Raw genomic sequence first — 23,033 nt, 5'->3', positions numbered from 1 at the left:
CAAAATAATATTCTTTCTATAACTCCAAAACTTCTTGTTAGCTGAATTTTGAAAACTTAGGTTTCATAACCTGAACAATCAAATGACACTTCTCTATAGCACACTTCACTGTTTTATGCAGTGTATGATCTGGATAGTTATGTGTAAGCAGTTTTTCATTTGCATTATCCATTAGATTTTAGACAGGGAGGTAACTTCCAAAATTAACATTAGCTTTGTCAGCATTGCCAGAGGACACACTGCCAGAAGTTCAAAACAACAGTATGTAGTGCAATTTTTTGATGTGGTTTTATTGCTGTCTTGAAGGTAATCAAATAGCTGATGAATTGTCATCCTTTCAGCTCTCTGTTAAGAACAACTGGTGAAGCATTTTGATGTTTTCTGACTTGGAGACATCAATGCCTGCAGAAAAATATGCCCTTAAAACAACATAGGAAATTGTTATCCCAATCTAAAAAGAAGCTATTGTGCTATTAATATCTGAAAGTACTGTAGTACAGTGATCTAGCAGTACAGTTGGAAAAACAAAGCCTTAACACTCGAGTCCACATCTGTGATTTGTGTTTCAGAATGCAGTTCTGTGCAGTCTTAGAACAACGTAAATATCCCCACCTTGGAGCCTGAGTGTCTTTATGAAAGGGCAGCAAAGCCCAGGTCACAGACAGTAACACAGCCCCCCCTCCCCAAGCCACAGCCACGTGGGTTCTCAATGTCCTCAGCAGCAGGATTGAGCTGCTTCCCGACATCGCCCATTCTGAATCTATAGCAACCCTCCTCTAATACGTGAAGCTATTTTTAGCAGCAGGGCAGCCTTGAAAACAGCAGGTAAAGCATGAAAAGAATGAATAAGTGGTTGTGGTGCTTGCCTGTGAATAGAAGCTATATATAGAAGAGCTCGCTCGCTCTCTAGAGAAAGATCTTAATATATATAATGCATCTATGAAGGGAGATCTGCCTCGCCCCGAGCGGAGGTGGAAGTGTCAGAAGCATGCAGTAGAGCATTATTATTACTTCTGACCTGAGCAATTACCTAAAAAGTCAATCTTTAAGATTTGTCTGTTTAAGAAGATAATTTCTTAATGGAATCAGGTATCTTAGATTCAGTTTTTATTTGCAGAGAATGCACAGCATTCGTTTCCCTGAGTGAAGAGCAAATTAAACAGCAGGAGACTATCTGCAGCTCCAAGCTCTTTTCAGCCAATACTTGCCCCAGGAAGTTCTCCAGAGACTTTTCTCAGGATCCTCTTTGCCTAGGGTCCAAGATCTCTCCTTGTGAGATGTTCCTGCTGCCTTCTTTCTGAATTCCCACTCCTGTTTTCTTGTCCTTTTCTCTTTCTCACATATTCATCCATTTACTTCAAAACAATGCTTAGGAAAAAGCCCCGTGTGCCTTTGTTTAATCAGAGTGTGCGCCATTTATTTAACTGGGGAGCTTTATTGCTTCATAAAGGAGCTTATTACTTCTTCCTGATGTATTATATTAAGACTGGGAATTAGGCCCTCCAGTTTTAATGTCTCTTTGCCCAAATCACAAGGGCAACAACAGTGGAAACTTGCAGCTGCCTAACAGTGATTGCTGTCTGAAAGAAAGTCAGCTGTATGGCATTTGGATGTTTGTCTTAGGAAAGTGATATATAGGAAGCATTGTAAGTTCAAAATCTGAACGTCCTGAATATTATGCACAAGGTAGGGAAAATCCTTTAGTTTCTGAGCAGTCATAACTAAAACGTGCATCCCTCTGTAGAGCTGAAAATTACATTAAAAATTACGTCCAGTTCTTAGATGCAGTGTTTTGTTGGTTTTGCTTTCCCACTGCAGAGGGAGAGCCAGGCAGCCAAAAGAGCAAATCCTTCCTTAAAGCTGTACCAAGGAAAGAGCATGTTGGCATATAAACAGAGACGTGGCAGGCTTCTTCAGCTCTCCAAAGTATCGTCTGCAGCGGGCTGGGGTTTGGAAGGAAAAGGAGCAGGGTGTTCAGCTGGGTGCTCTGTCGTTTTTGATGGAGAACCTGTGCTGGGCTCTGTACAACCAGTGTGCCCACCATACGGTGGGGTAGGGTGGGCTGTCTGATGCTTGAGGTAGATGGGATTCTCTCTTAGGGAAATAAGGTATTTTTTTCAAATTTCTTGAAGTGTTAAAAACAATAAAACTTCACTAAGATACACTTGTGGAGCTATCAGCAACAAACCCTTAAGATGTTTCAGCACTGGTCCAAATCCCAGCTTTTTGAAACATTTTGATTAGCAACCATAAAACAGTAATATGTGTTTGATGAGGCACATCCTTCTCATTGTGCAATTCACTATGTCAGTGGCACTCCAGCAAGGCTTTTACTTGAACTATTTGAGCGACTTCAGTAGGGCTAAGATTTCTTCCATTGTGAATTATTCAGGACTTAGAAACCTCCTGTTTTTAATCTCTCCTCAAAAGCCCATATATCTGCCATGTAACAAATAAATTTCCGATGTACATTTAAATAAAATAATAAAAAAAAACATTTCAGTTACATTTATCTTTCTGAAAAATGACAAGGAAAATTAAATACAAGCTTATAAAGATTAGAATAACTTTACGGGGACTCAATGCCATGAAAAAAGTACAGAACGGCAATGTAAGATAGCACAGGTCAAGGAAAGGATTTTATAATGTGCCGTCTGTTTTTAATTAGCATCTTGGCAGACTGGAGGATCTCAAACATTTTTCCATGAAGAAATGTATTATAGGCTGTTCTTGCTGCCAATTAAATGGCATTTAGCTGCAGTGACAGTGGTATGTTGTTTTGGGTCTACAGAAAGCACTTGCTCACACTAGAAAATCTAGGACATTGTGTTTCGGATACAGGGTTCTTACTGGACTGGATTTTCTATCACTCTGCATTTTCAGTGTAGGCATGAAAGATACCTCCTAGGGACAACTGCTGATTTCATAAATAGTGCAACAGTGAGCTGTGGAAGCCAACAGAACCAAGAGGCCATGGAAGAGTGGGGAAGAGAGAAACCATCCCCTTACAGAAAGTGTTGCATAGAACTACATTCTTAATGCCATGCCATTTCCTTCAAAAGTAATGAGACCATTTCCAGTTATAAATTAACTGTAGATTTTCTTAGTTGTATCATGCTTTTAATGTCTGATCAGGCCGTGCAGGGTAAAATATGGTAGCTTGCATATTTGAACATGACTTTTCCTCTCTGAGAGGTTCCTATAGAGGGCACTTCAATCCTACAGCAGGACACAGATTAGGTATGACCCTGATGCCAATTCCATTGCAGTGGCTGGCTGAAAAGTGCCCCCTTTCCTAGCTGCCTGTGTGAGGTGTCGATCTTCCCAGAGTATAAATTAACTACTGGCAGATTTTCTTGAAAGTTCTACAGAAAGGTTGAGAAGATGCAGAAAGTGCAGATTCTGCAGAAAATGAAATCCCAATGTATTATTTTCTCGTTTCTTAATACTTTTCTCTGTATGAGGTTTGGTCTCAGGTCCACGTTTGAACTGTGCTTTCTTTAGCTCTTGAACCGTTTGCTGGTTTTATGTCCACCTCCTGCCCCATCTCTACATACCCACTGTCAGTGTTTTCAAGGCAAAACACATACAATAGAGATGAAGAAGGAATTGTTTAATTCTGGAGGAAAGTGGCTAGTATTTGAGAGAACCATTGACTCCATGCTCCTGGATTGCATGCTGCAAAGCATGCTGCTCTGTAACCTAGCTCCCAAGCCTTTTAGACACCTGAGAAAGCAACTGGTCCCACTGTGCTGGGAAACAGAAGGCATGAGCTGGCGAAGATCTGAGCAACCCCAGCTCTGGGATTTGTACAGGCATCCAGTCCCATTCAGAGGAGCAGGAATGGACAGCCCTTAATGGGAACTGGAAGTGGAGGGTGAAAAACAGAACAGGTTTAATAAGGTTTGTGAGGTCTCCCTCACAGAGAAGGGCCAATCCAGGAGTAACTGAGGTTATGTACATGTCTCACCTGGTGGATGGTTATTGTTTTTTTCAGTTTGTTTTGTTCTTTTTCTTTACTTACATAAAATAAAGGTACTGAGCTGAGGTGATTATGAAGGAAGGCTGAGAGTTGGGGATGTTCAGCCTGGAGAAGAGAAGGCTCCGGGGAGACTTCATTGCGGCCTTTCAATACTTAAAGGGGTCTTATATAAGGGATGGAGAGGGACTCTTTACTCGGGTAGATAATGACAGGACAAGGGGGAATGGTCTTCAACTAAAAGAAGTTAGGTTTAGATTAGACATTAGGAAGAAATTCTTCACTGTAAGGGTAGTGAGGCCCTGGAACAGGTTGTCCAGAGAAGCTGTGGGTGCCCCATCCCTGGAGGTGTTCAAGGCCAGGTGGGATCACAGAATCACAGAATCACAGAATTTCTAGGTTGGAAGAGACCTCAAGATCATCAAGTCCAACCTCTGGAGCCTTGCAGCCTTGGTCAACCTAATATAGTGGGTGGCATCCCTGCCTATGGCAGGGGGGTTGGAACTAGATGATCTTTAGGGTCCCTTCCAAACCCAGCCATTTTATGATTCTATGATTTGCCTGTCCTGGAAGATAGTCATATCAGCATGAGCCGGCATCCAGAAGAACATTTAAACAAACATAACATTATCAGTATTGTCAATAGCAGCCGTTCAAAGACTATAGACTATGTCCGTAAAATTTTGTGATACTAGTTTAAAAGTCATGTGATATCTAAACATAGTACATTTTGGATGCTCTGTATCTTATCTGTATCTGCTGCTTAGCCTATATCCCTCCCGATTACCCAGGATGTTGGATGAGGTTGCATACACTGCAAATCTGTTTTTTCCTTAAAGAGTGACAGTTCAGATAATAGCACTTAGCTTGTGAGATACTCTTTGTCATTTGTCAAATTCTGGCCCACCTAAGCCAGGGAGCAGTCCTAGAGCCACCTGTACGCTGACCAAGATACATGCAGCAGAGCAGGCGTCCTGCTTCTGGCCAGGAGAGCTAAGGCCGAGCTCTCTTCAGAGGTAGTCATTTGTAACTCCATGGTGAGCTGTAACGGGACCCCTTTATGCAAGGGAAAGGAGGCCGTCCTCTGAGTTCTTTCCACTAAAGTTGGCAGCAATTACAGTAGCTGTTTTCTCAGCCTTTTGACACAGGGATTGGACTGACTGTCCCACTTTTAGACAGGAAGGGAAAAGCAAGTTAGAAGAGCTTTCCAAATAAAAAGTTTTGGACAACTCTATGGTAATTCACAAGCTATTCTGTGCTATGAGCTGTTGTAAAGGCATCTTGAGTTTTGTTGCACCTAACCTGCAGAAGGTCTCTTCCTGGCAATGGCTCTTGGGGCCAGACCCACCAGAAGCACACTCTTTTCAGAACTATATAGAATCCAAAAGACTTCATTTTGTTTATTGAAAGGGATGGCACTGGGAGAGCAAAAACTCAGATCATGAGGTATTTGCGGGAATCTTTGATCTCAAAATCCTTCTGCTCCAAACACGGTGGTAATGTAGCAAGAGATATGTTCTCTTCATAGGGGACTCCTGAACATTGGAGTGTGATTCTGACTCTTGTGTATCTCTACGGTGAAACACCGTGGACTTAACACTGAGCAGCACAGCAAAGTTCACTAAGTCTCACCATTGCTGTCAGTGGATTTTGGATTAGGCCTTGTATGTAAAGGCAGCTCATCCTGAACATGGAAAAAGCAACAAAAATTTCTTAAAATGTTCTAAAAGTAGGATAAAATAAAGGATAACTGTAACAGTATATGTATCTGTAAAGGCAAATATAGTCAGCATGAAACCACAGGAAGCTTATTAAAATTTTGCCATATATTGGTAATGAAAACATATTGGGCCAATGTGAATATGCAAATACAACCAGTGGAGCAGAGTTAATTCCTCAAAAATTTATTCAATATTTTTAAAATAATTTTTGGCTCTATGTTGTGACCTTTTGTTTGCCTTCCTCAAACATTTTAGCAAACAGGTTTACTCACAGAAGTATACATACTGTAACCAGATATTCCAGACTAGTTGCTAAAACCTTATTTGAAGTAAATAATAACAATAAATGTGTATGTTTGGACTAGAAACCAAGCTGCAAAAGTTGTGCTAAATCTGATCAGAGCCCAAGCAATACCACGTGGTGAATACCTCGAATGACAACTAGCAAAAGTATATTGAATTTTGAATGTCATTTACCTGCACCAAACTTGATCTTAGATGGTTGATTGTTAACAACTGTTGGTATTATCAAAGTACCAAACAATTTGGATAAAATAGAAAGAAATAAGCTATTTTATTATTACCATATAGACTGAATGCATGGGAAATAATTATTTCCTAGGAATCACTTAGGTCAAAATTAAAGAGGACAAATATCATAGTGTATTAACAAAGTATAGGAAATACTAAAACCTCACTGTAATGCAAAGATGAATGATTTTCAGCTGTTAAAAAAAAAAAAAAAAAAAAAAAAAAGGCCCCAAATCCAAAAATTAAAAGGATCCCACACAAGAGGAGAAAGAAAAGCAGGTCTGCCTCTCCAAGGAGCAGACTGGCCTAATTCCGCGGCTTTTTGTTTTTGAGGGCTTCTTCTCAGACCTGCTTGAGCCAAAATAAAGGAGCCGAAACAAAGGGGGGAAGCAGGCGAGGGAGCGGTGGGCGCCTCTACCGCGCTGCGGAGGCAAGGGCAGCGCCCGCCGGGGCCGGGGCCGGGGCCGGGGCCAGGCCGGGGCCTGCGGCTCCGCGTGTTGCCAGGCTACGGGAAGAAGCCGGCAGCAGCGAGACCGAGCACAAAACGAGCAGGGCCCGGTTCAGGCTTGGCAACTAGCGCCGGGAGAGCCGGGCTATAGGCATGGTCTCGCTTGAAAAACGCAGGCTCCTAGCGTTGGCGTCGGTGTGCTGCTCTTAATATGATACCAAAGAGGAGTCAGAACGAATAACAACAGTCAGCAGCACGGTACAGGCCTATCGGTGCCCATATGGGAACATGTCTGCCAGCAAGCACCTCCAGTGTGTGGCAAGGTGAAGATTTTTCTGTTAAAGCATTGCCAAATCGTGAGAAGCACACGTAGCAACACAAGCCAGGCCTCCCTCATCCCTCCTGCTGAACCCGGGCTGAAACCAAAATAAATACATTTTGACTTGCATGTCGCCGCCCCAGTGCATGAAGCACGAGCAAGAAGGAGTCGGCACAGCAGCCCTGAGCCTGTGTGTAGCCAGCAAATAAGCAATGATGGCACAAGTAAAGGGCGAGCCAAGTGTGTTGGTGGCTGGAGAGCAGGTTATGGCACTGAACAGCCATGAACCAATTTGTTTTTCAACTACTACATGGCAAGAAATGAGATACTCAGCTTGGCACAAAAGGACCCAGGAAAACGTGATTTATGCCTCTCTTTGGACAGAGCCACTATAAATACTCATAATATTTGCTTTTTTTTTTTGGGGGGGGGGGAGAAGCAGTTGTTTTGGCAAGTAGTTTGGAATAGAAAGCTAACTTCAGGAGGTTCTCTGCACGGGTGAAATTGGAGTCAGGTTACGGCTCTGCTGCAGAATGTGCTTTTGTTACGGAAAAACTGCTACGCTCTGAAGTTTTCATGAGGGTCACGATGTGGCTGGAGTATAAACTGAAAAGAAATGCCTAAGTAATTGATGGTGGATTTCAGTGAATGAGCTTAAGAAAATGCAACATGGGTTTCAACATCAATGGCAAACCATTGCCATGGCAATGGGTAGCTTTGCCAGAAACAAACAAATAAACAACAACAGCCCTCTTCTCTTTCAGCAAAAAGTTAGAGAATTTGCTGTTCTCACCTCACTGAAGCTTGTGCTTTTGTGCCACAGACCATCTCAGAGGGGCAAAGTTGGAGTGCCCTGCTCAGACAAGTACCACAAATCCAGAGTCCTTCTCAGTAGTACACTTATAACATTTCCAGAGCAAGAAGTAACCTTTGTACCCAGGGAAGGTATCAACATTTGCTTTATAATGATTTCAGTGCTTTAGTTGCTGTAATTCTGTACCATTTTCTAATGGAAGGTGGAAGGGCTCAGTATTAAAGAAGCTTTGTGTCACTAGTTGAAGTCAATCCTGCTTCAGGAGACACTTGCTGATATAGAAGATTTTCTTATAAGCAAAAACCTTGGTCCACACTTGAATTAATAAAGAGCTTATAAAAAAATAAAAAAAAAAAAAGAGAAAGTGTGAGCTGTGCAAACTGCCCTTTCTTCTGCAGGTGCAGGCACATGGAGGGGAGAGCACTAATGCACAAGTGCAGGAGTGATCTCCTAGCAGGAGCCTTTGGAAGTGGCCCTCTGAAAGCTTTCTGCACATTTTTGACGATTCCAGGGCCCTCTGAGGATGCAGTCCCTCTGTCTGCTGTGAGTTTTGTGGGTCCAGAGCCTCCTCTCAGCTGCGGGCCTCAGCCACAGCCAGGCAAGAAGTCAGTAATGTTGAGGTCCTGCCATCCTTTTTTCTTGCTGCTTTGCAGTTGATTGTCCCTGCTTACCACCTCACACCCATTGGACCTGAAATTCCTGCTGGGCATCTATGTCTGGGTATGTACTAGGGACTTTCTGGTATCATTTCTGAGGAAGACAGACATGGCCCTTTGTTGGTCCCGTGTTTTCATGGCCTGCAGAGCAGGATCAAAGGGACAGAACCGGATGGCGACATGGAATCAGAGAAGTAACCAGCAGCAAAGAGAGAACTGGCTTACAAGTGCCTGCTGGTGAGGAGACAGCAACTACGCGAAGGAGTCAATAGTGAGCACAAATGTGTCAAACTTGCTGTACCATCTCACTGACCCTCGTAGAATTCGTGATCTGTGTAATGCAAACAGTGCTGTCAGTCTGACAGGAAATGTGTCAAACCTAAGATTGCAAAACTCTTCTAATAGCAATCCAATATCAGATAAAATAAAAACATCCCATCTGGATTTCCAGCTATTTGGCACTCATTAGTTTTGTCTTACCATTCTTTATATAATAACACTTAGGTGCTGCTTTTCTTAAGCTCCCCATAAAATATTTAATATAGTTTACTGTAAAGTCTTCAGGATGAGGGCTGTTTCTTGTAGAGTATTCGTGCTGCACCTAGCGCTAATTTAAATTGCAGCCTACAGGCAGTGTTGTAAGTACTCATTGTTTCCATCAAGATTTGTCCCTATCCTGTCACTTTTCAAAGAAAGTCCATTCTTAACTTTGGCTTTAACGTAGCCAGTGTTTAAATAACATTTTTTTCATCTAAAATTATCAAACCAGTCTCCATCAAATAAATTCGGAACCTGAACTTTTAATTAATGTTGTCCATTTTGAACAGTGCCTGGTCTGCTTCATTTAACCAGCTCAGAAAACATGTAACAAATAAGAACGTTTTTTTCCCTTTTTTTTTTTTTTTTTCTTTTTCTTTTTTCTTTTCTTAGAAATGCAGTTGGGGTCTATTTTGCATGAGAAAATATTTTGTTTAGGAATGAGAGTTGTAGGCATTCTCTCATACATTGTAATATTTTCCATGTGTGGCAGCTTGTTTTTCAGTGGTACAACTATGTGCAATAAAGCTAAGGATAAAAATTAATCTAACAGCTTTTGCAGCAATGCTTTTGATGGTTTCCCTTGATTTCATTTTTCCAGGGGATACTGCCCTCAGTTCTACTGCTTGCAATATGCGAAGCATAATTCTCAAAGGTTCCTGAGGTTGTAGGGATCCAGTAAAAGATGACAGATCCCCCCCCGCACACACATACTCCACCCCACACCCACTCACCCACCCACCAGCAAAACATAATGCTGTACTATTTTTGGCAACAGGGAAAGGGCCTCCCTGTGAAAACAGAAAGCAGTGTATTTCTCAGTTACATCACTTTGCAATCTAATGCTGTGTTGTGCTCAGTGTTTTTGTGGTGATGCAAGTCTTTCTTTTTTTTTTTTTTTTTTTTTTCTTCCTTCAGCCGGTTGGATTTTCCCCATCTTACAGCACCTCGCAGGTCTCTTCTCTCAGCAGTACGTTGCCTGAGTGAGTGGAAACACACAGATCAGCTGCAGGTTTCTGTCTACAGAAACAGAGTGAAAGAGAAAGAAAAGGGTTGGGAAAGCAGAGACAAATATTGACCTGGACTTATAGAAAGACATCCAATGGCTGAATAAAGAACCCCTGTTCATGTTTTGGGATATTCTTTCAACTGGCTGGAACGAGAGCGGATCAAAAGAATGGGAAATGCCAGCAGACCCTTTAGAAGAATTGCTTATTTCTTATGCCTTTTATCTGTGCTTTTGCTGACTGAAGGGAAGAAACCAGTGAAGCCAAAATGTCCTGCCTGGTGTACTTGTACCAAAGATAATGCTTTATGTGAAAATGCCAGATCTATTCCTCGCAGCGTTCCGCCTGATGTTATCTCACTGTAAGGGCTGTAAGCATTTGGTTATTTAATTTATGATTTAAAATGAACTAGGATGTGTGGTGTTTTCAGTGCATACCGAAGGATGCTTGCTGCAGGGAGTACCTCCAGCATTCAGAATCATCAGCTAATGTGTTAAAATTGTGCTGCATTCTTGAATCCTGATTTTTACATCTCTTTCATCTGTCTGTCTGTCTGTGTCTGTGTACACATACCATTTATACATGTTTCTATACTATAGGAAACCTGTAACATCCGTTTTTTTTTAAAATTTGATTTTTTATTTTCAGTACTTGCATAAATACATTTCTCTGTGATGACCAGATTAGTATTATAACCATGCATATATGAGACTTCATTAATATAAGGTTGTGTTTTTCTTCTTTCCAGATCCTTTGTGAGATCTGCTTTTACTAAAATCCCAGAAGGGAGTTTTTTGCTCACACCATCTCTGCAGCTTCTGTGAGAAGTATTTCTATCATATAATTTCTGTTATGAAATGTACATGTATCCATAAATAGTGTAAAAAGAGTCTCAGCATTATTTTTTTGAGAAATAGCTAAAGACGGTTCATCAGATGACAAGACTTTTTACTAATTTGAAAGATAGTGCATGTTTTATTTTTTGCAGAGTGCATGTACTTAGTATTTTGCAAGGATATCTGTTGTCAGTGCTACTTTGAATTATTGCATTCTGAAGCTTTCAGTGACAGAACATGTGCTATCTTTATAGTACTTTAATTAATATCACAGTAGGGATTTGAGCATTGCAACAATTATTCTTGTTTCTTTTCTGCAGCCCCAGGGCTTGATCCCAGTATAAAGGTGCCCATTTGCAACTTGCCTGCAAGCTCAGAACCCCTCAGATCAGGCCCTTCATTTTGGTGGGACAGGTCCTGAGGTCCTTTGCCATGTAAAATTGCCAGTGACTTCTGTGGAAGTTTAGTCACTTCAGTGGGAGTTTTGCCTTGCTAGTTTCTGGGTTTGACCCTATTTGTTATTTCATGTTCTTTGAAAATGCATAAAAGTAATGAAGATTTTCTTAAAAAAATATTTGAAAAAGCTATTATTTCAAAATCAAATACTGTGATGAGGTATACATGGGAAGAAAGCATTTCTACATATTCAAAAATTGGATGCATTTCTATATAGGATTTTTTTAGGTTCACAGACTTTCCTAGAAATGTGGGCATATGGTTATATAATTGCTAGCTATAGAAAGGTAGAGGGGGTGTAACGTGAACTGTTTAGAGTGGATGTGCCACCAGCCTGAAAAACATCCAGACTGGTCTCAGAAATCCAGCCAGAAAGACTCCCTGATGTGATCAAAATCAAAATTAGACGTCTGTCCTGGACTGACTTGCCATGCCCTCTGGATGTGGTCAGAAGTGCAGTGTTGATATATCGGAGCCCTAAGGCTGTCACATTAAACTGCCGGTGCGCTGATAGCTGAAGCCCTGACCCTAGCTGTACTCTGCTACCTCAAGTGGAGCTGATAAGGAGGTGCAGACATACTGTACAATTTTGGATACAGGGTAAATAGGTAAATGCAGTTACTATGGAAACCTAAATGCTTTTCCATTGTGCTTTATTCCTGAGAATATTTTCCCTGGTGGTCACCGATCACAAATGGGACAACTTTCACACATTTCCTGCCATAGGTCTTTTAAAAGAAAGAAAAAAAGAAATAGCAGCAGTAGTGCAGCTTGTATCTGATGAGGGAGTAGGACATGATAATCATCTCTCCTGGCTACGATGTGCCACCTACACTTAGCAATCCCACTGCCAGGGGAGGCAGGGTTGGGTAAGGTGGAGCAGCACAGACACATTCTGGTTATTTTGAGTCATTATAGTGCCTGGCACAGAGGGCTTCTAGTCTCTGACAATGAGTTTTTGCATTTTGGTCATGGCAATGATCTGCATGGTCTGCCTTATGCTTCACTGAAATGCATGTCCTCAGCTGCTGTTAATAATGCTGCAACAAAAGCTGCACCCCCAGAAAAAACAGGTCTTGTTCCATTATGGACTTTGACAAGTGGTCTGTTGGAATGGCGCAAACAATCCACAGAATACTTACCTCTGCAACCTAGCATTTCTAAAAATACTGCTGAATACTTTTCCAGACATATTTCTAACATGGTAGCTGAACTGCTTGCCATCTTTGGGAAGTCAGGCTGCTGATCTAAGGCAAATGAGTCCTTAAACACAGCTTGTAGAAGCAGGGCTGTAGCCGTGGGGCCAACTCCAGTTTCTAAGTGGGAAATAAAAATTTCCACATTTGGCAGGAGATAGAGTAAGGCAAATAAGAATATGGAAATCTTTGGTTAATTACAGTAAGTTCTAACTTTGCGTGATTATAGCTATATTGGTAGGTTTAATTTAGCCACAAGCAAGATTTAGCAGCCTATACATACTTTTACATAACAGTCTCCAGCATTACATTTTTAAAGTCCAAATGTTACTTGGTATCTCCAGAATGCCAACCACACATTTCTGAGTGAGGAATATGTCTGCCTCTATTATTATTTACTACTGTTTTTACTGTAGTAGTGGCAATGATCCCTGGAAAAATCATGGTCTTGTTCTGCTGAACACTACACCCAAGTCCCAGGACAGCAGAGCTTTTCTTCTTGAATGATGCAGATGGTATGTTCTGTGCTTTTCATGTGACAACGAAAATGTTCACGACCTACAGAGACAGAGTGAAGTGCCAGCAGGAGTGTTCCCTAAATGAGAACAACGCCCTGCTCTCATCTCCAGCACTTGTAGCTGCGTCTATCAGGCAACGTGCTGAGGGTGCCCTTATAACATGGAAGCATGCAGTGAGAAGGGAGGTAATCGTGGCAGTAGGATTCATACCAGCCAGCAGTGCAGTTCCTGCTCGGCAATATGGTCCCTAGCTACAGTGCAGTATCTTCTGCCTCTGTCCTCACCCCACAAGTAGCTAGTTAGTGGAACACAGATTGAGCAGATCTGGTGGTTCAGGTCAGAGAGTGGGAGATGCTTTGTGCATCAAATATGTGATACAGCCATTGGGGGAAGGTAGGAGATGGGAGGTAAATGAGCTCACCAAGTGCAAGACCTGTGCTATAAACCTGGCAATCTCTATGGAAAAAGCAGTCTGCAATATCCAAGCAAGAAAAATAAACCAACTGGAATTTATTCTTAATGCAAACTTCAAAGGAAGAGATTAATTCATTAAGTGTATTAATTCATACTCGGAAATCTTAAATTCCTGAATTCCTAAGGATGTCATAGTGTAGGTCTATTTATCCATCAGGTCCAACTGAATAAAATATAGGTGTGCATCTGGTGTTCCACTGTGGAAAAGTAAAGTTTATCCTACTTGACAGTGCCTCACCATATTAAGGGTGTGGCAGTCCCGAGATGAGTTAAAATGCAAACATGGCTGAATATCATAAATAAAGCTGGAAAAATCAATCCTAGTCCACTTCTAATGGCTACAAGATTACATAAAATTAAATGTGTTGCCAGTATTTTTACTGCTAGATGGATGAAAAATATGTGCACCTACTAAAAGCTATCTCCAGCAGGTATAATGCGGTCTTAAAAAATAGTTCTGTTTTGAACACTGACTGAATTAAAATAACCTTAAGAAATTCACTTTTTTTTTTTTTTTCTCAGAAAACTCTCAGTACCCTCAAGTCAAACATGCTCACAAGTTTAACTCCTAAGTTAAGGGTTTTTCCTATCTGTCAGGTGTGTAAATTCAACCTGATGTCTGGCTTAACAAGCTTTCCCCATGTTGTCATCAAAAGTAAGTGTTCTTCAACACAATTTAGACTTCTCTAGTACTTGAACATTTCATTGTCATCTGAGTGTGTCCTCAGTGGCTCTTGTACAATGCCATTGTTTTATTGGCATGATAAACCCACTCTTACATCCTACAGAAGTCAATGGAATTTTATCAGATGGCACCAGTATGCAAAGCAGTGAGTTGCTGGGGCCTTCCACTGCACCAGACAATGGTGCAATGTGTCAGCAGTGTGTTTTAGTCTGATGATCCTGTAGTGTTTTGCATAGGCAAAACCACAAACTGTCAGTTGAAGCTTGGCATGGTATGTATTGCTGAACCATTTTCTAAAGGTGCTAGTAACCTAATAGACTTCTGTTTTGCGTTTCTTTACACAGGTTGTTTACCTCCAACACTTTTGATGTTATTAGTGATGATGCTTTCATGGGCCTTCCTCATCTAGAATATTTGTGAGTGAACAAAATAATATTTCCTGGCATTATTGATGAGAGTGGGTGGGCTTCCAAGTTCCAGGCACTGCTTTGACCAGACTGACTTTACGACCCATTACAGGTTCATAGAGAACAACAGCATTAAGTCAATTTCAAGAAATACTTTCAGAGGACTGAAATCTTTAATTCACCTGTAAGTAAAGTGGTTGAATATATTCATACTCCGTATATTTAACATAGTAGCAGAAGCACTGTGTCGTTTAATTTGGCATTTTGTTATATAGCTATATTTAAGTAATATTAATATTCATTTAATTAGAATGCTAATCTTTGTGTTTCTCCAAAGACTTCCAAACTGTGGTTGTGTAGAAAGCTGGGACCCAAACAGCCTCGAGGCCGTGCATATGTGGCAATAGCTCCCTGGCTTTCCCTGCTCAGGGCTCTGGGGGTTTCCAGCTGAGCAAGGATGCACAGGAATGGCAGGGTGGGTTGGGCAGCTGGGCCCTGGAGAGATGAGAAAGGAGAGCGAGGCCCAGTTTGGGACTTGGAGAGGGCAGTGACCAGCACTGAGGTGCCATGGTGGTGAGATGTGGAGGGGCAGAGGCATGTCTCTTCTCATGCACCACAGTCTGGCCTGGATCCATGGCAATATCACAGCCATCCAGTTCTTCCCCTGAGCTGTTCAGCCCTCAGGCTTCAGCAGAAACTGCTTCAAAACCTGTGCTGTACCTCCTGAAGCCAGAGCAGCCCACGATGGGCTGTCACATCCTGAGCACTGACACCAGGGCCTACCCTTTGGCTGTGGTGCTGTGCTCGCACGCACAGAGGTATTGCTCACACTGTGCTCAGCAGGTGAAGCACACGCTGAGAACAAATACCTGTAACATTTAACTGCAAGCATGAGGGTAGCAGCCTCATGATCTCATCTAGCAAGACAGCCTTCAAACAGTATTTTGTCTCTTACCTGGCAACAAGTTTATGATTTAGCAATAGTTTTTTGTTGTTGTTGTTGTTTTTTGTTTTTGTGTGTTTGTTTGTTTGTTTTTCCAGCAAATACAATACATATTGTACATATTGTAAGAAAACCTTAAAAATACAAAAATACTGGGAAGGAAAGTAAAATATCTAGGGTGTGCCTGACATGGATTTATACCCAGCTCTGAGCATTTGCATTCTGCAGCATATATCTTAGGGTGTCTGTCAAAGGCAGGGGAGTAGATTCTGACCTCTTGGCCCTAACATAATAACCTCAAGGCAGGTTTTGAAAGAGGATCATTTAACTTTTTATTTTATATATTTAGACACAGGAGAAATCAAAGGTTCAATTTTAAATAGTTAATGCATAAATATAATGGTTTAATTGCAATTCATCAAAGCCTTCACCACATAGTAAATGTACCATAAAACCTTTCCTTTTTGATCAGAGTAGACAAGACTCACAGCTGGCTCAAACTGAGCCTACTGTGACTACTATTGTGTAAAGTTACTTATAGAATGGCTTTAGGTGTGAGGAAGGGAAAAGAAAGAAGAGAGGGGAAAAGGTATATAAACAGGCTATGCACATCCTATAAAAATCCATGTTATAGGTACAGGTGTGATTGTAACAGTGTTTAAAAAGGCAAATATTAGGATAAGGCTGGTAACTGGGACCATATCTTCAAAATATTTATGCACATGAATAGCTTTATATTCACAAACGGTTCCAGTACATTATTTATTATATTCATTTATTTATTTAGTAGCTGTTACTGCCAGTGAGAAAATTGCTTTTCTCACACAGAGGAAGGCAGTTTGAGGAAGGCAGTTTCTTCACCACAGAGCATGCAGTCCAAGAGTAACATCTTGTCTTGACTGTTATGTTGGTTTCCGGGGATGCTTCAACAGTTTCATAAAAGAAAACATATGCAAAAGATAGAGCCACATTTGAGGAGCTATTGTGGTTTGCATGTGGTCATATGCACATTTTTGTGACATAGATTTGTGCAGCAAGCTGCTATTGCACATGGAGAGCTATTCATTAAGACAATGAGAATTTTTCAGAGAATAATTGCAAAGGCAGGTCCATTAAAAATAGAATGTGAATAGTTTAATCTGTTTGCAGAACTACTCCCCACCTTTTGGGGGAAATTGTACTTACATATTAAGAATAATCATTTGGCATCCTGAGGCATTTCTCATTTAAGAAACAGGAGGGTACTTGTGATACATAAAATATAGTAAAAAGAATCATAGTAAACAGCCATAGAAAGGAGTTCCATTGAGTTAGAGGAGTATGTCAACTTTGCTCTATTTATTCTGTTCGCTTCCTTTTCGCAATAAAGCTTTTGCAATACAGCAAGCTATCCAAACATTTGTATTTTTATTATGCAATTAACTTTGATAATTACAGTGTGTCCTTATTGTAAAATAGAGCCATCTAGTATTTGTTATGCAACACGATTCATTTTCTGCTTAGGGTAGACTGAGGAAAAGAAAAATTAACACAATTGCATTTTTCAACTAATTTACTAATTTAATGTCAAAACCTTACTGTTAGGACTGGGAAATAATTTTTATGCACAATGTATCATTTCAATTGCATTTCTTGCAGAACTGCAAGTTTCTGTCTGTAAGCATAACTGCATGTTTGAACTCAACCCTTACTCTCTTATTATAAAGCAAATACCATGTACAGTACCATCTAGGCAAGTCAGTGTTTTCTAACATACAAGTATGTTTTTAACAGTGGAATATAAAATGCAAAGTTTTCATCCAAAAATTGGTGAATTCATAAACCTTGCATAAATTTTTCTTTTAGTCATATTCCCATGGCAATGGTGAGCCACTGGTATTTCCAAGGACATTGTCCCTTTAGCTTGATATAATCCAGGTCATAAAGAATATATAGGACATTAAACCTGCCTTTTCTTCTAAGTCTGCTTAGCTTTGTCCATAAGAATTACCTGACTTTGAAATAATTGCTCGAGTGTAAAATTGAGCGTAAGCGTAGCACATGATCCATACACCACACAGTGTTAAAATCAGATATACTTTGAAAGCTGCGAAGCCAGAAGGGACTAATGCCATCCCATATTTATTATACCTGATAAGGCAGAGAACACTCTCTTTTAAATGAGGCAGTAAACCTAGTAGGTCTGGGCCTGTTCTTCAGTTTAAGAATATGCCTAAGTGGCTTTGCTTGGTGAGAGAAATTGTAGTCAATAAATATTTTTTTGTGTGTTTAAAAGTGAAAATAGAAGAGGTTCTATGACTTACTAGCTACAGATTCTAACTGGGATGTTAAATTAGAATGCTTTCTTTCATTTTTTATTTCTTCTCTTAAGAGATAAATATTTTTTTTAATCAAAAGTGACATAAGCTGTACCCTATAACATTATTTTCCTGTCATGTCCTCAGTGACATCTAGGAGAACCCCGACGTTTGGTGGACTTAGATGTTTGCATTTGAAATGTAATAATGTAATACATTGCTTGTTTAAAGCCTGCTCCCATTTCCTCCTGACCTTACTAGCTAGAATACTCAGTGCATTTAGGGAGTTTTCCCAACTTTAAAACTGGGGAATTAAGAAGACTTTTTTTTTTTTTTTTTTTTTTTTTTTTTTTTTTTTTCTGGTCTCACACACACACACTCACACAAACATATTCCAGGAAAGAAATTCATACCAATCAGCAATTTCTTGTCTATTGCTGCATATTTCCAAAAACTATGAGCTAAGCTGAAGTCCAATAAAATGAAACCTGGTATTAAGATTTTGTTTCCAGAAGAGAGACAAGAAAGTGGGAGATTGCAGTAATATGAACACTATGTATTGGTATCTCCTAAGGAAAACAGTAGATCCAATCATAACTAATTGTTTTAAAATAATGGTGTTGGCAAAACACCAGAGGTGATTGCACTTTTTACCCTGCTAAGTGAGGTATTGTGAATGCTGGAAGGCTGCTGAAGAGTCAGAATGCAGAACAAGGCAGGGTGTTTTAGTGGAAGAAAGAATCACAAAGTAAATGAGCTCTTCTTCAGAGCCATCTTGGAGAATTAAGTGCTGGGAAATACTAGGGTTCTTTACCTTAAGAAAGCAAAACAAAACGAAAACAACAACACTGTATTACACCTTGCAAAATTGTGTAATTTCATGAGTTAGTACCGATACTGAAGTATCTTCTTTTACAGGAGTCTCGCAAATAATAATCTCCAATCGCTTCCAAAAGACATATTCAAAGGCTTGGATTCTTTAACAAATGTGTAAGAAAGCATTTCATTAATCTATTAATTATACTAAAAATATAAAGAGCTGTTTTTATAGGACATTCTGCGTAACCATTCAAACCAATATGTACTGGTAATCCCAGTAATGGGATCTTATTACTGGGTAGAAACTACCCAATATGGGTAGGCTTGATTTTTGGCTACTGTTGTTGATCAGTTGTTTTAGTTTGGGATATTCAACTAGTTACAAAGATAAGTGATATTGCTAGTAGTTATGTAAGAGATCTGCATGTTCAATAAGACTTAGTGAATAATAAGGAAATGTCCTAAGGGATGCATGATATGAGAGGAGGGTGGAAGATACTTAATGGATGTAATATTTCTATGTTGAAATAAGTTCTGGGAAGGCAATTTTTTACAAAAATTTTTCACAAAAGCGTAAGTGTCTCAGTAAGTACCATATCCCATACCAAATCTAGCCACAACCAAAACAAAACATGAATTTATTTAAATATACAACTTAGTTACCAATAAAATTACAAAATATAGATAAACAGATAAAGCCTATAGTTGCTTCACTGAAACATGTTCTGTTTGCCACATAACAAATTCCGGTTCACCTGATTTGTTATGAGTGCAGAACATCCTCTCCCTGCGCCTGGTATGAACAAGGTAGGCTGGATTCATAGCACAGAGTGGCCGTAGCAGGTTGTGGAGGTGGTCAATGTATCCTGTAGCATTACTTGGCATGACTTTTCATGGCCAGCTGGTTACACAGTCTGGTCCCGGGGCTTGCCCATTCCTGTACATACTTTCAGAAATCTGACCAAAGACAGCTGTAAAAGACTTGAACAGAACTCCTTTGCTTGCGTCTCCTTAACCTCTAAATGAGTACATCTAAAGGAGATAGCAAATACTCGCTGGCTGAAATCAGGATAATTTAATTTCTGTTTTACCTAGAATGTTTGTATTGAGAAAGGGTAATCCAAAAGAAAGAACCTCCCCAGACATGGAGCAATCGGTTTGGTAGGCCTTTGTGTAACTGCAAACTTCAGGAAATCAACAAAAACTTCCTACTGATTATCAGTAAGTGGTCCTTAATAAAATTAAGTCTGTGTATGTTCTAGTATGTAGGTTTAACTATGGGACAGGACAAATTAATCCAGGAAGGCATCAACTGAGAATAAGCAAGATTACACATGTTTAACAATAGCCTAGTTTGTTGTTGTTGTGTGAGGAGGAAAACAGCAGCTGACTACTTATTTCCAATGCATGATTTATTTGTTGTAGAGATCTTAGAGGCAATGCATTTAATTGTGACTGCAAACTGAAGTGGTTAGTGGAGTGGCTGGGCAGCACCAATGCAACTGTTGAAGACATTTACTGTGAAAGCCCACCAGAATATAAGAAGCGCAAAATCAATAGCCTCTCACCGAAAGAATTTGATTGTATTATTACAGGTAACGTGCTCCAAATTATTTAAACATGTTAAAATAAAGTCAAAGCTATGTCTTTTTTATTCTAGGGTCCATTTTGCAAGAAGTCTACATGCCAGCTGGAACTTTCAGTAAAACCAATATGAATTCTGTGCAGGTGCAAGTCTGACAAAGCAAGCACTTGGGAGTGGGGTCTTATCTTGCAACTTCTGCTTGGACTTCAGTAGGCTATAGAATGATTTGAAGAACCAGGACAAAAAATAACACCTGTTTTAGTTGAGAAATATTGAAAAACAGGTTGCAGTGTTCCTTTTTCAAAAGGAAAATTGGACTAGTGATTAAATATTGTAATTTTGAATAAAGTGTGTTAAGTAGATGTTCTTTCAGTACGGTATGGAAAGTATCTCTGTAATTATCATATGTTGTGTGCACTTTTGCAGAATTTGAAGTTTATCAGTCCCTGCCATACCAATCTCTGTCAGTAGATACTTTCTCATACATGAATGATGAACATGTGGTTATTGCTCAGCCCTTCACCGGAAAATGCATCTTTCTCGAATGGGACCATGTAGAAGTGATGTTCAGGAATTATGACAACATAACAGGTATGAACACTGCTTGCCAAACAACATTACAATAGGTGATCCAATAAGTGGTGCTAACCTTGTCTTTTACTTTTCTTTTTATAGGTACTTCAACTGTTGTGTGTAAACCCATAGTTATTGAGAGTCAGCTATATGTCATTGTCGCACAGCTGTTTGGAGGCTCCCACATATATAAAAGAGATATTTTTGCTAATAAGTTTATAAAAATTCAAGATATTGAAATCCTTAAAATACGAAAACCCAATGACATTGAAACTTTCAGGATTGCTGAAGACTGGTATTTTGTTGTTGCAGACAGTTCAAAAGCTGGTTTCACCACTGTTTACAAATGGAATGGGAATGGATTTTATTCCCATCAGTCTCTGCACGCCTGGTACAGAGATACTGATGTGGAGTATCTTGAAATATCCGGCAAACCGCATTTAATTCTGTCAAGTAGTTCCCAAAGACCTGTAATATATCAATGGAACAAAGGAACAAATGAATTTGTTAAGCGTTTTGATATCCAAGATATGGAAGATGCATATGCAGTGAAACATTTCAAGGTGAAAGAGGATGTATACATTTGTTTAACAAGATTTATTGGGGACTCTAAAGTAATGAAATGGGGTGGTTCAGCATTTCTGGATTTACAAAGGATGCCATCCCGAGGGTCAATGGTATTCCAACCACTTCAGATAAGTAATTATCAATATGCCATTCTTGGAAGTGATTATTCTTTCACTCAAGTCTATTATTGGGATGCTGAGAAAGCAAAATTTGTGAAGTTTCAAGAATTAAACATACAGGCACCAAGATCTTTCATACATGTCTCCATCGATAAACGAGATTTTCTCTTTGCTTCAAGTTTTAAGGGAACTACATTGATTTATAAACATGTCATAGTTGACTTAAGCGCATGACACTCATAATTCTGAGATTACATCAGACTTTCTACCGTAAGTGGACAAAATGAACTAAATGCATGATGACTCTCTTATCTTACTTCCAAATGAATGCCTTTAAAAGTTGAGATTGCTAGAACAAAGTATTACTAGTATCTTCATCTTTAATTGTCAAGTCTAGTGGTGTTGGAAGTTGCATTTTTTAACAAAAAGAAATTAAATTAACTGTTCTTTGCATCCACAATATGTAAATATGTCTGCAACTGCATCTGTTGCTATAAAGAATATTAAGATGTACTTTTCCATTTATTTATTCACCTGTTTGAAACAACTGCCAAATAAAATGTTTACATTTTGTGTCTTTCACATTCCAAATATTAATTGCAGGTGATACTTTTATTTGTGTATATATTATACACATATAAAATAAACCCAAGAAGGCGTGTTGCCCAATGCTGAGTTGTACTGCGTGGAAGATGCACAGTATGATCAGGTGGGTTTTACATATACAAGAAGTTCTTGATGAAAATGCAATATAGAATCACAGTCCTATAAATGGTTACCTGGACACATCTTTGCATTTAGATGAAGATTCACTGGTTCAAACTGGACTCCATCCAGAAAAAATGGTTCAATTATATAGACCAGTTGTAGGATGGAGCACTGTACTGTGTGTAGCTGGAAGTATCTGATTGTTGAAAAAAAAATGACAAAGAAATCATCAGAATGAAAGCTGATGTGAAGGTCTTTCTTCCTCCACCTCATGTTGAAGCAACACAGAATGAATCTCAGGTATGACACTTGGGCTATGATTGTGCTGAAAGCTGAAGCACAGCTTATTTTGCAACTAGCATCATTTCTGTATCTGAGCTGTCACATATCACTTGTGTGAATTCTGTGTATCCCTTTCAAATCTTTCCACTCTAATTGCAGTTATTTAACCTTCAATGAACTTCTTCATTATTCTGAGTAAGGGTAGTGAAAATGAAATTGTTTTTTCCAGTATCCTTCAATGAAATTTGGTAACAGATACTCCTGAAATTCCAGGAATTTTGAATGTGGCAGAACAAATTCAGTTGGTATAAGATCTGAAGCTCCAGGGAAGTTACCTAGATCTGTTAAATTACACTGGGTCTGAATTTGGCATGAATATCTATTACAAACTCAATTTAAAAAAAAAAAAAAAAAAAAAAAAGTCTTTTGTTTACATTAATCTAGCGCATCACCCATGAGAAACCAACACTTGCTGCTGAAGATCATTAGGTGCAGCTCAGGAAGACTGTGCAAATTGATCTTGAAGTTATGAAGCCTTGTGCTTCGGTGCTGTCTT

The 23,033-nt window shown here is 39.6% G+C and overlaps 1 protein-coding gene across 4 annotated transcripts in view; it reads left to right on the top strand.

The window, feature by feature from the left end:
- The window catches only part of LGI1 (leucine rich glioma inactivated 1), a 30,852-nt gene extending 8,768 nt beyond the window's left edge, over positions 1-22,084 (top strand). The window contains exons 2-9 of one of the 4 annotated variants that reach the window (XM_035329381.1): positions 9,924-10,373; positions 10,761-10,832; positions 14,522-14,593; positions 14,697-14,768; positions 18,743-18,814; positions 20,069-20,238; positions 20,655-20,819; positions 20,904-22,078. In XM_035329381.1, coding sequence (XP_035185272.1) covers positions 10,183-10,373; positions 10,761-10,832; positions 14,522-14,593; positions 14,697-14,768; positions 18,743-18,814; positions 20,069-20,238; positions 20,655-20,819; positions 20,904-21,721 — 1,632 coding nt within the window. In that variant the 5' untranslated portion in view covers positions 9,924-10,182 and the 3' untranslated portion in view covers positions 21,722-22,078. Of the gene's footprint in view, positions 1-9,785; positions 10,383-10,760; positions 10,833-14,521; positions 14,594-14,696; positions 14,769-18,742; positions 18,815-20,068; positions 20,239-20,654; positions 20,820-20,903 lie in introns of those variants that run through there. The other 3 variants (XM_035329380.1, XM_035329383.1, XM_035329382.1) reach the window with 3 other exon arrangements.
- The last annotated feature ends 949 nt before the right edge of the window (positions 22,085-23,033 follow it).

The sequence above is a fragment of the Oxyura jamaicensis genome, chromosome 6 (assembly GCF_011077185.1).
Source record: "Oxyura jamaicensis isolate SHBP4307 breed ruddy duck chromosome 6, BPBGC_Ojam_1.0, whole genome shotgun sequence".
In the NCBI taxonomy this organism is placed as follows: Eukaryota; Metazoa; Chordata; class Aves; order Anseriformes; family Anatidae; genus Oxyura; species Oxyura jamaicensis.
The sequence above is the reverse complement of the archived record's forward strand: the minus strand, read 5'-3'. Positions and strand labels throughout refer to the sequence as shown.